General features: G+C 49.3%; 1 protein-coding gene across 4 annotated transcripts in view; it reads right to left on the bottom strand.

Moving 5' to 3' along the window:
* Positions 1 to 274: 274 nt before the first annotated feature.
* ATP6V0A4 (ATPase H+ transporting V0 subunit a4) overlaps positions 275 to 15,000 on the bottom strand; it is a 64,070-nt gene continuing 49,344 nt past the window's right edge. For all 4 annotated transcript variants that reach the window (XM_081147350.1, XM_081147352.1, XM_081147351.1 and 1 more), the window contains 7 exons: positions 12,548 to 12,666; positions 10,511 to 10,727; positions 8,219 to 8,320; positions 5,759 to 5,869; positions 2,081 to 2,198; positions 1,769 to 1,940; positions 275 to 687 (listed from right to left, as the gene is read on the bottom strand). In XM_081147350.1, the coding sequence (XP_081003476.1) occupies positions 594 to 687; positions 1,769 to 1,940; positions 2,081 to 2,198; positions 5,759 to 5,869; positions 8,219 to 8,320; positions 10,511 to 10,727; positions 12,548 to 12,666 (933 nt within the window). In that variant the 3' untranslated portion in view covers positions 275 to 593. The remainder of the gene's footprint in view (positions 688 to 1,768; positions 1,941 to 2,080; positions 2,199 to 5,758; positions 5,870 to 8,218; positions 8,321 to 10,510; positions 10,728 to 12,547; positions 12,667 to 15,000) is intronic.

The following is a 15,000-nucleotide window of genomic DNA, read 5'->3' as shown; positions in this document are numbered from 1 at the left end:
ACAGCGCGGAGAGCCACAGGGGGGCCAGCCCTCCATGCAACCGAGAGCATTGCCTGCTCTTCCTCACCCGGAGAGGGAATCTATGAGAAAGTTCCCGATCTTGTCAAGCTTAGCCCTAGACGCAGAAAGGAGGCGTTTGAGGAAGCAGGAAGTGAAGGGATTGAGTAACCAACACAATCCTTCTTTGGGAGTTGGTCATGTAACGCTATTGTTTAACTTTGCCCTGAGATGATCAACACTACATTTTACGAAATAATTTCAAACACAGACATCTTAAAGGGAAAGTGAATAGCCCCAGAAGTTTATTTTCTTAAATATAATACTTCAACTAAGACAAGAAAGCATCAGTTTAGCAACCCCTCCCCAATTTCTCAATTGTTTTAGCATCTGACAGTTAAGACCCCCAGGAGGCTGAGATGACTTGCCCATGTCTGTTCCTCTATGACCCGGTGGCGTCGGATCAAATCCCAGGGCTTGGAACTAAATAACACTTGGCTCCTGCCTCCGGGTGGCCGAGAGCAATGATCCCACTGACCACCCGGCACAGGCTGATGTTGAAGATGAGACTGATAGGAAGGTGGTGGAACCCGCAGCTACTCCTCGGCCGTCCCCTCCAGGATGTGTTTAAAGGAAAATGGAGAGAACTTGTACCCAGCCCCGACGTAGAACTTGTTCTGGAACTCCACCCTGTTGTTGGGGCGAGAAAAGGGGCATCAAACACATAGCTGGAGGCTGGTAGCTGGAGCGAGGAAGCACGTGTCAAACCCAGCGCAGGGTCAGGAGGCGTGGGGGGAGGAACCCTCCCTGGTGCTGCCCCAGGGGTCCTCTGAGCATTTTCATAACCCTTCTCTCTTCATACCGACCCTTCCTCTCCCCCAGTCCTCCAGGCCTCCGCTAGTGCCTCACAGACCAGCACAACCACCCTGCCCCGGCGCCCACCAGCAAAGAGGCCCTCACTCTGCACCCCTGTCCGATGTGCCAGCGAGGGGAGTGCTGGGCAGGTTAGACGTGCTCTTTCGTTTTCATCCTGATCCTAAATCTCAGGGCTGACACTGAACAACCAGAATCTTGGCTTATATTTTTATAACGTACAGAACAGGTATCACGTATGATGATTTCTGTTTATGGCGTTGGCAGAGATCCCTTCCTGATGACAGGGACAGAAATGATGCTGTCACCTGAGGCAGCGGGCGCTGTGGCTCTCAACTCAATACGTGCAGTGTAAAATCTTTTCTTATGAAGAGCAGGAACAGAGGGAGGTGAAAGCTGAAGGTGGGCTTTGTCCCGGACACATGTGTGAATGTCACGGGCCTCCTGCGTGTGCCTTCTCCCTTGCGGGACCCTCCTTCTGTTTCCACTTTCTGGAGAGTCTGGAAGCCTGTACTATGGTGTAACTCCTGCACCCAGCACCAAGGGCCAAAGGTCCCAGACTCCCTTAGCAGGCCTTCCGTGAGCCTATTTCAGATCTGCCATCTTACCAACACTTCCAGGTGTCCCTTATTTTAAAGCCAATTGTAATATAACGAATGGAAATTTAAAAGAGGAATCAATAGGAACTAACATTTGTCACAGGGCAGCCATTATATATGCACACATACAGGATGTCACTGAACATGACACCAACAGGTATCTACACAAAGGCTCCGGAAAGGTATGTTAGTCACTCATGTCACACAACAAGGTGAGGGTTTGAATCCAGTTGGCCGGCCCAACAGCCCAACCTCCCACCCTGGAGCCCGTGGAAGGCCCGCCGCCCTGCCACGCTCACCAGTGCAGTCGCAGGGCGTGCAGGAAAGCGGAAAGCCCCTCCATGATCAGAAGGATGGCTACTGTCAGGACAGCAAATATGGCAAAAATGATGAAGACCCCGATGAGCCCTCCCCAGCCGCTCAGGCGCAGGCCGATGTTCATCACCATGGTCCAGAGCACTTCGGACAGTTCTGCAAGACGCAAGAGCAACAGCACGGGTTTAGCTGGCAAATGCAGACTATTCCCAAGAAAAAAGGGCCCGAAATAACCCCGGGAAGGCGCTGTCCCAAGTGCATGCTCTGAGCACGACCCTGATGGGGGGCTCACTCACCTGCATGCGCCAGGCTGAGGGCCCAGAGGCGGAGGTAAGAGGCTGTGTTTGAAATGCAGCCCAGGCAGTACTCGATCGTGTGGATGGCCTGATGCACGAATATGTCTCCAAAGTCGAACTGAAAGGGTATTTTTGTTCTATTTCATTAAGTACTTTCTACACAAAAGGTAGTACAAATGATACACAGGTGAGTAAGACATGGGCTTCGCTGTTAAGATATTTCCAGTTGAACTAGGGGGAAATAAATATTAACATACTTATAGAAAGAATTAGCAGCACAAAGCAGGATGTGGTATATGTGCAGTAACATTTTGCAGAAATTGTTGAAAATGGTTCTAAAAAGAAGAGAGGCTGGTTGGTAAGGGGAGTTGTCACAGGAGGTGGTGAGATTTGTGCTGGGCCATCTGGACGGAGAGGCATCTGGAAGTCAAAGAGAAGCGAGGCCCTGACCAGGCAGCTCAGCTGGTTAGAGCATCGTCCTGATACGCCAAGGTTGTGGGTTCGATCCCCAGTCAGGGCACATACAAGAATCAACCAATGACTACGCCAATAAGTGGAACAACAAATCGATGTTTCTCTCTCACACATCAACAACGACAAAAAATAAAAAGAGAGACGCAAGATCACTCCCGGTAAAGAAAATGACTCCCAGCCCTGGCTGGCGTGGCTCAGTTGGTTGGCATCATCCCGTGCACTGAGGGGTTGCTGGTTCGATTCCTGGTCAGGGCACCTGCCCAGGTTGCAGGCCCGATCCCCAGTCGGGAGCGTGCAGGAGGCAGCCGCTGGATAGTTTGCTCTCATGTCGATGTTTCTCTCTCCCTCTCCCTTCCTCTCTCTCTAAAAATTAATAAAAATATTTGAAAAACAACAAAGAAAGAAAAAGATTAATCTGGTAGCAAAATGGAGCAGTGAAGGGACAGTCTGTAAGCAAAAAAAGCCAGTGTGTTGGTTAACTTAGTGAGCCGGGCGTGAGGGGGAACAGCGACGGCCCACTGTCTCCCTCACGCACTCCGATGCCGGGGGGGAAACGGAATGACTGGCACCGTCGCTGCCCTGGAGCAGCTCTCGGTCTAATAGGAAGGCCATGCAGACAGTCACCACGCAGCAGTGTGGAAAGTGCCGTCATCAGGAATGCAGCAGCGCTGTGGGAACACAGGGAAGCGCCCCTTCCCAGCAGGGGCCAGGGTCGCACAGGGCTCTGAGGTTCTTGAGTCTGAGGAGCGAAAAGAGCGGCACTGACAGAAAGGGATCAACTGGAGGAGATGCACAGGTGACTCTCAGGTGTGTCAGGTGCCAGGTCACGGCTGCCCACACAAGCAGAATCTCTCCGCACACAATGGTAGAGGCGGGACACGCTCAGAAGGAAAGTCCAGGCTAGAAATGGACCCCGGGGACCTCACCTGCGGGAGGAGCGACAGCGGGAACTAGGAGGGCTGAGAAGATCCATAGGAAGAGCTCTCAGCCTCGGGAAACATCTTCATGCAGAGACAAGAAAGAAAGAAGCTGCTGCTGAAAGGGAAAGTCAGAACCAGGAGGAGCCACGTGGCTGCAGTCCAGGGTGGAGAGCCGTCCAGGGAGGAACGGGGTGGGGGGGTCAACCACATTAGTTGCTAAGGAGAAAAGGCAAAATTCACTGCTTCCCAATGTGGCGGTGCAAACAGCTAGGAGGAACTGCAGGGTGGGGCTGAGCCGAGAGGGACAGACCGGGGAGAGGGAGTCGAGGAAGACTGAGTCCTGAAGAATTACCCCCACCCAAAGAGAGGCCCGGCTTCGGCCTGGCCCCTGGAAGGCAACCTCTAAGTCCTTGTCATTTCCCAAGTGAAGGAAAGGTCTTTGCTATTTTTGGTGAGCCCTCGGGACCACATCTGATCACTGACGCGGGGGGCTGGCCACACCAGAAAGGCCAACCATGTGGTTAGAGTTGAGACTTGGGGCCCCACGTCATCAGTCCCATTCCCGGGCAGGGGAGGGCGCTGGAGATGGAGTATAACACCTGGGTTGCAGCAGGTCAATCGTGCCTGCATAACGACACCCCAATAAAACGCGAGACACCGAGGCGCAGGTGAGCTTCCCGGGCCGGCGATGCTGTGCGCGTGTCACCACCGCACGTCAACGCTGGGAGGAAACGCAGCCCTGCGGACACACACGCTGCGCCTGGAGCCCTCCCAGCCTCTGCCTCCGGCTGGTTCTGATCTGTATACTTTTGCTACAATAAAACTGTAAGCATCGGACTTCCCTGAGATCTATGAGTCGGTCTATAGGTTACTGAACCCAAGGCAGTCCGCGGGGACCCTGAATTTGTAACTGGCTGGTCTGCAGTGAGGGTGGTCCTGGGGGGTCCCAAACTTGGGGCTAGTGTCAGAAGGCTTGGGCAGATTGGACAGTCTGGGGAACTGTGTCCTTAACCTTGAGTTTGGTGCCGAGAGAGGTACAAGAGGACTTTGAGGGGCAGGCGGAGCCAAGTCTGTGTTTACCTGGCGAAGGGGGACCACCCACGACTGTACCAGGGGGAGGAGCCTACAAATGGAACCTGACGTTGGCCACACAAGGGCAGCCAGGTCACGGTGGTGGTGACCGGGGGACATGGACTGGATGTATGTTGAGGGCACAAGGTGAACACGTGATGGAGACTGTACTGGACACGCTGGGACTTGGTGAGTGTGAAGATGGAGATATGTGGGCTGGATTCTAAGACATTCCAGCAAGTCTAACGAACTTAGTGATGTCAGTAGCCACTAATATGGGTTACTCTCTGTACCTGGAATCTTGGAGGAACAATTGTCCATAATCCAGATTTTTTTTTTCATTAAATCTAATTGACCATCCACTAATTCAAATGAAATTTTTTTTTTTAGTAATTAACATCACAAATGGAGCTACCCAGCATCCCTCAGGCCTCACAGGACCCTGTCCCCACTCCAGAATCGGAATAGAGCCCCAGTAAAACCCCCAGCCCATTCAGTCCTGGCATAGAGGCAGCAGCTGCCTCCAGTCTGGGAAAATGTGGCACATTCCTCGGCGGGGAGTGGCTGCCCTTGGACAGAAAGGGGCAGGGAGGGGGGAGGAAACAAAATAATTCCTGAATTTGGAGGAGAGGCAGATAATATTACAAAGGTTAATCAAGGAAGTCACGCCACAGCAGGGTCCAGGCAAGAGGAGGCGATCAAGCTGTGCATGCTTGTGTCTGGAGTGGGGCTGGAAAGAAACGATCCACTTTTTGCTTCAATATCCAGAGCTACATTTGGGCTCTGCTCTCATGGTTTGAGGGGCCCTGATGGGAAAGCTGACTGCCAGGGGCCCAGTGCTGAACCAAGGAGGCATTGGTATCATTGATGGCCTCCTAGGTCACTAGATCTGAAGGCTGACGTTCACCTCATGCTCACAGATGCAGCAGCATTGGGCTAAAATATTACAATATTCCTACCATGGCTGGTTGTTCTGATCCTGTAGGCACCCCCCTCCCCTAGGACGTCCCCAGCTTCCCGTGACTCAGCAATTACAGGACTGCCACCAGCAGGGTCCCCTTGAGCCAACCAGCTGCACTGCCTAAGTTCATTCTGATAGGCTGGTTCCCACGCCCGAGTGGCTCTTAAATACTTGACTATCGCCCCTGACCCCATCCACTTCTAGAATCTGTACAAACTGGGAAGTCTTCGTAGGGCGTCGAATCCCAAATACCTCTTCTTCCTGGTCCTCCTGGTCCCTGTGGGCAGCTGATCTCCTGGGAGGGTTTGAGTTGTCACCTTCAGCATCTTCAGTGGCATGTTCTTGGAGCATGGATGCCTGCAGCTGTCAGCAAGCAAGGAAAGGAAGTGCTTGACTCAGGCTTAGAATCAGAATCACAATTCTATGCCAAATAAAGGCTTTCGTTAAACATTATCTACGTACCAACCATTGTTCTAAACTCTCTCTGCATTATCTCACTTAGCCTTCATAACAATCTTTTTATATAAGTATAGTCATCACCCCATTTGACAGAGGTAAACTATAGCACAGAAAGGTTAAGGAATGTGCCCAGGATCACACAGGTGGAAAGGCTCCTTAGCAGCAGAGCCAGGATTCAAGCCCAGGCAGGGATTCCAGAGCATGCGCTCTTCTCCATGGTGCTCCAGAGGTGCCAAATCAATCAGTCTTTACAGTAAACCAATTCACATACAAGAGTGCCTTTCTATTTTAAAAAAGAGTGAGAGAGAGTCATAAAACCATCAGTTGTACCTTTGACATACTTAGTGCCTTGTGACCAAAACATCCAGATTTCTAAGTACAAAATTAGGAGATTAATGACTGCTATGGTCTGAATGTTTCTGTCTCCCTCTAAAATTAATATGTTGAAATCCCAACCCCCCAAAGATGACAGTATTAGAAGGTGGGGCCTTTGGGGGTTGGTTAGGTCATGAGGGTGGAGCCCTCAGGAATGGGATTAGTGCCCTTATAAAAGGGACTCCAGAGAGCTCCTCACCCCTTCCACTATGTGAGGACACAGTGAGAAGGTGCCATCTATGAACCAGGATGGGGCCCCAACCAGAAGATGAACATACTGGAGCCTTCTTGATCTTGGACTTCCAAGCCTCCAGGACTGTGAGAAATAAATGTCTGTTTTTTAAAAGTGCCACCCAGTCTGTGGTACTTTGTTATAGCAGCCCGAACAGACTAAGACAATGACTTTTCTAACACAAATATACTTTTCTAAAAAAGAACACCACTTTATAAAAAACAGCTAGGAAAATAATCTATAGGAAAAAGATCTAGGTGCAGTCGCCATTCAGTTTGGCCTGGTTTTACCCCTGAGTTTAAATAGAATATTTCTTTCAAGTTGCTGTGAAACTTAATGTCCTATGTTGAAGGTCATTCCTAGAATGATTTCATGGGTGACATGTGGCACATTAGGCATGCAAGTATCTCTACCTTTACTTCTTCAACGAGTCTGCAACTAATATTTGCAGGCCCCCGGGCGAAGGTCACAATGGAAGTCCACAAGCCATATGTTCAAATATTTAAAACTATAAATTAAGCCAACAAACTCTTAAATAAAATATGTTCCAGCCTCCTATCTTGATAAACAAATCTTCGTAAGAACTTGAAAGACCAGGTTCAAATTCAGAGTCTCGGGAGAGCTGGCCCTGCACAATGACATACCACCCCCTCCTCTCCATCTCTGGTTCTGTCCCACAGCTGGAAGGCCTGTATGCGCACGCGTGGATACTCCCCCCAATGTCCACATTCACCCACCCTCCCCACAGACAGCGGCCCCGTGGCCACACCAGGATCTAGTGGTGCCAGTGGTGTAGCTGAGCTTTGTAGGGCCCGCAAGTGGGCTTGGTGCATCTGGACAGGAATCCAGGGGGCCGGGCACCAAGGGAGGCTCTGGGCAAGGCTCTCCCCTTGGCTGATGGTTCCTTGCCCCAGGGTGAGGGATGGGACTCAAAGTAACATTGTGTGTCTCCTTCAAACCCTAGTTCCTCTCCCCATCAACTTAAGGGAGAAAATACCAAAGAAGAAATGGAAGGTAACTTCTCCACTTCCATCTCTAACTCTAGGCATTTCTGGTCCTACGCCGGAATTGGTTGAAGTAAACATGAATAATTTGATAGAAGCATGATACTGGACTTTGTGAATCTTAGTGACTCTTCTCAGTCAGAATACACTTTGCAGTCAGTTCCCTTAGCTAAGCATCTAATGATGTTTGAGCTAAATGCTGTCTGAAATAAAATAATTTTAAATTAGTTACTTGCAGCTTTCTAAAAACACATGTGCCAAAGGACGTGCACAAAGAGGTTTATAGAAGCACTATTTGTAATTACTAAAACTGGAAACAAGCCAAATAACTATCAGTATGCGAATGGTAACTAAATTGTGGTATATTCATGCAAGGGAGAGTTATAGCCATCACACACACACACGCACGCACAAGCAGAGTTTGCAAGACCTAAGATTTAAATCTGCTTGCCCTTAACAGAACATTATTCTGGAAAAGTCAAACTCTACAGAAGAGAACACATCTGGGGAGGGCCAGCTGCCCACCTCAACACTGTCCTTCTGGCCCGCTCAGCCCAGGGCGCTTGCTCAACCCCCGACTTCTACTCCCAAGGAACCCACATTCCTACGCACGGTGAGTGAACTGAAATGAATGACTCTTACCTGGGATTTCCGATGATTGGCTCTAAGAATAAACGGCTTAATCAGGAGCATCCACGGCACAGAAATCAAAGCCATAATAACAAAGAAAATTTGGACTTCTTGCTGCAAGATCAGAATGGCAAGATCTTATCATTTTAAGGTGACCGTACAGCCTACAAAGGTATGATAAAAATGCTAAATATGGGTCACTTCAGTTGCATTTTATTTTGAAAGATCTAAAGCCTTTCAGTGAATTAATTCGCCTTCACACCGTGGAATATTCCAGCTACAGACAGAGAAATGTCAATCCAGTGGTTCCCAGTGTCCAATACTGGGAAACCAGCCAACTCCCAATGACATTTCCAAAGGGGAAAAGATGGAAAAGCCATTCACTGCATGTTCCAGACTAAGCGAGGACTCGGTCTTCGTGAAAAGGGCTATTAGCACATGAACTCTGGTGAATTTCAATCCTTGGCCTAAAAGAGGAGACTTGTCTGGAAAATCCAAGTAAACATTCATTTATACTCGAGCAGTGAGTAAACAAACCTTCCAAATATGTTCATTTAATGCTAAAGGCTAGGGGCAGTTCAAGGTCACCTCTGATGTATAAAAAGGTAGGATACCACGAGAGAGCTTTTGGAGGTATATATCTTCTCTGGTTAGCATCTAAAATTGTCTCTTATTTTTCATTAAAAACAAAAAGGCCCATCGCAAGGCATTTTTCAAAAATATTTTTAAAAATATGTCTGTATTGATTTCAGAGGGAAGAATAGAGAGGGAGAGGGAAATAGAAACCTCAATGATGAGAGAGTCATTGATCGGTTGCCTCCTGCACGCCCCCTGCTGGGGATCGAGCCCACAACCCGGGCATGTGCCCTGATTAGGAATCGAACCAGGATCTCCTGGATCATAGGTCGATGCTCAACCATTGAGCCACGCTGGCCTGGCATGAGGCATTTTTTTCCTCTTGTTATTTGCTGCTTCTGTAGGAAAGGAGACTACAACTAGGGATCAAACTGGTGAGGACATGCATGGCCATAGGAGAAACCTGACTGTAACTAGGACACCCAGGATGCGCAATCGCTGTCAGGTACAGGGACGCCACAGGTCTCCTGGCATCGGAAAACTCACCCTAGAACTTAATGCAGAGGAATCAGAACCTACATACGTGGGCCTTCCTTCAGTGAAAAATCTACCTCCAAGCAATATTATCAGGTTAATCGCTGGGAGAGCCCAGAGGAAGAGAGCTATTTGTGTTACCAAAGAATGACTCACTGAGAGACATTTATATCCAGCTCCCATGGAACATTAGTACTTTGTAAAAATAAAATAGTCAGTTGAGAATGAAGCTGAAAGAAATGGAAGGAAGCAATGGAGTCCGGCTGCTGGGTGGTCCTGTCCCCGAAAGGGCCCAAACGAAAAACAGAGATGAAATGCCCCTCCGACGAGCCAGCGGGGCTCCCAGGGGAGCCTGAGCTCGGACCACAATTTTCAGAAAACCCACTAACCACGGGAAGAGAACGACTCCACTCCTGACCCTATTTCCACTCTCTGTCTTATACACCTTAACTGGAGTTTACCTTTAGAATAAAAGATTATTGCCCAGCCGGGCATGGCTCAGCGGTTGAGCGTCGACCTGGGATCCAGGCAATAGGGGTTCGATTCCCGGTCAGGGCACATGCCCAGTTGCGGGCTCGATCAATGGCTCTCTCATCATTGATGTTTCTATCTCTCTCCCTCTCCTTTCCTCTCTCTGAAATCAATAAAGATATATATTTTTAAAAATAGAATAAAAGATTATTAAATGTTAGGGCGCTACACAGAGCATTTACGGCTCCAAGCCAGTAAATTGAAGCATTGGTTTTTCTTTTTTCACAGACACTGAACAAGTCCATTTCTTTCTGTTTTTGTTTTGTTTTTTAAAATTTTTTTTAAATTGATTTTGGAGAGAGAGTAAGGGTGAGGGAGGGCAGGAGAGGGAGAGAGATAAAGAGAGACACAGAGAGAATCAATGTGTTGTTCCACTTACTCAACCCTTCATTGGCCGCTTCTCGTATGTAGCCTGACCGGGGATCGAACTGGCCACCTTGGCGTATCGGGACAGCGCTCTAACCCACTGAGCTACCCGACAAGTCCTTTTTGAACCCCATCGCAAGAACCCTCTCGTGGATCGGAACAGCTGGAGCTGCTGCTAGGCTGGGCACCCTGGGCTGGGTGCCGAGGTGGCTCAGTCTCGCGGATAACTAGCCTGTGCGGGGCCGGAGGGCGTGAGAGCTCTGCCGCAAGCAGCGCATAAGAGAAGCCCCTTGGTACCTGATGCTCGTACAGCGGAGCGTTCGAGGCGTCGCTGTAGTTGAACATGAACATGTTGATGAAGTGGATTAGGATGCTGGGCGCCTTCCGGGACACGTGGACATCGAAGGAGCACCACTTGAAAATGATCATGAAGACCAGGTATCCAAACAGGCACAGCATAAAAATCATCTCCGGAATGAACTGCAGGAGGATGTTGATGGTCTTTCGGAAGTATCTGCGGGTGGGAAACACACACACAGGAGAGAACCTTGAGAAAAAAATACCAGTAACCAGTAATTCTCCCCCAAAGCACAACATGTGGACCGCATCCACTCCCCGGGGAAGCAGCGGGCGTGCACGGGTGGAAAGGAAAGTGCTTTCGCACAAGAGGGCTGGAGAGAGCCAAGGGCTGAAGGTCAAGCCTGCAGCAAAGGTCACGCCACACAGTCCGCTGGCAGTTTGGCCGAAGCTTCAAATGCAGGCCCAGCTCATACCGACACACTGAAAGTACACGGATGCACAAGGGCGACTAGGAAGCTTTCTCCTGAGAATGCCTAAAAATAAGGGGGGCAAAGTAGGGCCCTCGGGCCATACTGAGCCCACCGTCACCCGTTTCCATACAGCCTACAGGTTAAAAAATGATTTTCATATTTAAAATGGCTGGGAAGGGCAATCAACAGAATAATAATATTTCATGAATATATAAAATTCAAATTTCAGCATTCATTAATAAAGTTTTATTGGCACAGAGTCACACTCATCCACTTACGTATTGTCAATGGCAACTTTCACGTTCCAACGCCAGAAATGAGTAGTTGAGACCAGAGACCTGAAAAGCCTAGTAGACTTACTATTGAGCCTTTACAGAGAAAGTGTGCCAACTCCAGCTCTAAGGCCCAAAGCAGCACAGGCTAAGTTTCGGGCCCCCAAGTTAAAATGTCAGAAAGGGCACCCAAACCCTTTGTAAATTGCAAGAGCTAGAAAAGGAAATCCCATGGGGAAAAAAAACAAAAAATGGGGTTATCAGAGACCTGAGGCCAGCCTGACACATATGATGCCTAATAAGGTCTAGTCCAGAAGGTACTCCCGGGGATTCTCTCTCATTAAGTCCTCATAGTGCTCCCAGATGGGCACTTGTACCAGGGTGCTTGGCATTAGTTTGCACACCAAATACCTCCGACTTTTCCGTAGAATTGTACTTCTTTGGCCTTTCAGATCTGGGATCACCATGTGACTGGCTCTGGCCAATAAAATGGGATCAGAAGTGGCAGGTGTCACTTTGGGGTGGACGCTTAAGAATCACCGTATAATTGACCACTCCCCTTCTGCCACAGCAACTGGCAGTGTCTCAGCTTGTGGCGGCCCATCAGCCCAGGTCTCAGTGTGAGAATGACAGACACAGAGCCCCCGGTGGGCATGTGTCACAGTCTTGAGCTGAGCCACTGAGACTTGGGAGTTGTTTGTTACCTCACAGTAACCTAACTCATTCTGACTACTAACTTCCCATTCTATAAAAGAAAGTCTCAGAGATGACAAGCAACATGACCATGGTCACACAGCTATGGAACCAGTACTTAAAAACTTCTGATTCCAAGCCCTGGGCGGTGTCTGTGGCCCCATGCTTCCCTCACTTCCTCCCAGTCTACACGGCAGCAACCCCTACCAGCTGCCAGGTCCACACAGGGTGCCTCTGAACAGGCACTTGGAAGCTGTTCTCAAAGATTTACACCTGCAGCGGAAGCAAGTTAGAGAAGTTGTCCAGAGGGTATTTGATCAAAGGTTTCTGATCAATGTACAGAAACAAGCCTTCAGGGGCACAAAGCACTGCGGGCTTGCCAGCCTCATTCTGAACCCTCAGATATTTCTGAGATGAAAGGTGCACTCACCTTTGAGGAGACACAGAGGGGCCATTTCTGGCCACTAGCTTGTCCTAGCTCATGCCAAGAGACACGGGGAAGCTCTCCCATAGGAAGGAGCCTCGCACAGAGGGACACAGGACCCAACCCATCGTCAGTGGGGTCAGACCAACAGGAAGACAGTGACTCATAAACTCACATGTGATTGAAAAGGCTGAGAATGACGCCAAAAGTCATCTGGACGATGCCCAGGATCACGGACATCTTCATTTTATAGGAGTTCAAGAATGTCAGCTTGTTTGAAGCCAGGTTCCAAATCTGGGTGGGGAAGGTGAAGAATGCGTGAGGCCAGAATCCAGATGTCCTACCCGGAGTGGGGACCACAGCACCATTTCCCCTGGGAAGTCGCGCTGGGAACCCCAGTCTCAAGTCTCAGTCCAGTTCCACTCATGCATTTTAGGTTCAGAAAAGGACCGTGTCCCTTATAAATGCAACTCTGGTGACATTAGTGCCAGTAAAATATCACGTGGCTGAAGGGAAACGGGGGAGGAAAACCCTATGTGATTTTTCCCTTGTTCGAAGTGAAAAGAAATCCTGAAATATTATGGAGATCCCAGACTTGCCTCAGTTCCCTTAATAAAGGTGTAGGTCTGTGGCCCATGAACTTATCCAATCCTTCTTAATAATAAAAGCATGGCCCACCCAGCTGGTGTGGCTCAGCGGTTGAGCAACGACCTAGGATCCAGGAGATCGGGGTTCGATTCCCGGTCAGGGCACATGCCCGGGTTGCGGGCTCGATCCCCAGTCAGGGGCGTGCAGGAGGCAGCCGATCAATGACTCTCTCATCATTGATGTTTCTCTCTCTCCCTCTCCCTTCCTCTCTCTGAAATCAATAAAGACATATATATTTTTAAAAAACTGCTTTAAATAACAAACATCATGTTTTACTTTGAATTTCTATAGCTCTTCACATTACAAAGTATCTTCCAGGCCCTTCTCAAGAAGTCACTCCCGTAGTCAATATTTATAGCACTATGGGTAAGACATGGTCCCCGCCTTCTCTGAGGTCCCTGTCAACTTGCAAAGTGACGGACACGTGTACCTGCCTGCCCCACAGGAGAACGACACAGAGAGCAAGCACTCGCAGGGTCGGGGCTGGCAGGGTCTCATGCTGCTTAGTGTCCCCAGCCCCCAAGGCGCATCTTCCCCACAGAAATCTTAAACCCCACTGAGGCTTCCAATCCCCACCCGCATGCAAAGGACCCAAGTCCTGGCAACTACCTCTGAAGCCTCTCCCACTTTACATCCCCAACTGCCTGTCAACCCATCTGGAGGGTCTGCCACACTGCATGTCAAAGGTAACAAAGCCACAAAGTTCTCCTCGACCCTCCTACAGTGAGTGACTCGGGGTCAGCACCCGCCTCGGCACAGTCTCAGTGCACAGTCACCTGCCCTGTCCCCTGGGCGCCCACAGGGCCAGGGACCGCATTTCCCTGATTCTTTCTTTACAGTGTTCTGGGTGGCTGCCAGCTGGACAATCGCTAAGGAGGCTGCTGGGGAGGGGACAGCAGGGACGTCAGTGATGCTGCTCACACACCAGAGGGGCCTCCTCCATCCGCCCCGGGTGCCCTGACCTCTAGGCTGCACCAGGCTTGCCCTGCACGTTCTGCTCTTCTTTCGCCCACCCGGTTGGCCCAGCCCGCAGGATCCCTCAGCATTAGGCAGGGTAACCAGCACCCCCAGAGCCAGCCAAATCTGATAAACGAAATGTGCTCATGATTAAGTACCAGGCACACACTAAGCTTCTTGAATGCGTTTCTCCCATCTCACAAAACCACCAGGAGATCGAGACAGCAGTCCCCCCTTCTCTACGGTCTTACTTGCCTGTGGTCGACTGCGGTCTGAAAATATTAAGTGGAAAATCCCAGAAATAAACAATTCGTAAGTTTTCAGCTGTGCACCGTTCTGAGCAGTGTGATGAAATCTCACACCGTCCCCTTCCGTCCGTCCTGCGTCGCGAGCCATCCCTTCGTCCAGCATCTCCCCTGTACCTGCTCCGCACTCGGTCACTTAGTAGCCGTCTCAGCTATCAGCTTGACTGCCACAGTACCCCAGTGCTGTGTTCAAGTCACCCTTATTTCACTTAATAAGGACGGGCCCCAAAGCCCAAGAGTAGTGATGCTGGCAATTGGGATACGCCAGAGAGATGCCATAAAGTGCTTCCCTTAAGTGAAAAGGTGAGCACAGTACCACGAGATATTGTGAGAGAGAGATCATACTAACATAACTTTTATTACAATATATCATTATCATTGATGTATTTTATTATTAGTTATTGTTAATGGCTTACGGTGTCTAATCTGTAAATTAAACTTTATCATAGGCATATATGTATCGTAACATAGATTCAGTACTATCCATGATTTCAGGCATCCCCTGGGGGTCTTGGAACACATCCCTGTGAACAAGGGAGGACTACTGGATAAGGATTCCCATTTTACAGATAAGGGACTTTATCTTAATTTCAGGGAGATTAAGTTACTTAAACACCCAGGAAGAAGTAATATTATAACAAATGGAGCATTTACTCCATTTATGCACCAGACTCTTTCTAGGTGTTTTACATGTGAAAATCATTTAATCTTGTTATCA

This window comes from Miniopterus schreibersii (genome assembly GCF_964146895.1).
Source record: "Miniopterus schreibersii genome assembly, chromosome: 9".
Lineage (NCBI taxonomy): Eukaryota > Metazoa > Chordata > Mammalia > Chiroptera > Miniopteridae > Miniopterus > Miniopterus schreibersii.
The sequence above is the reverse complement of the archived record's forward strand: the minus strand, read 5'-3'. Positions and strand labels throughout refer to the sequence as shown.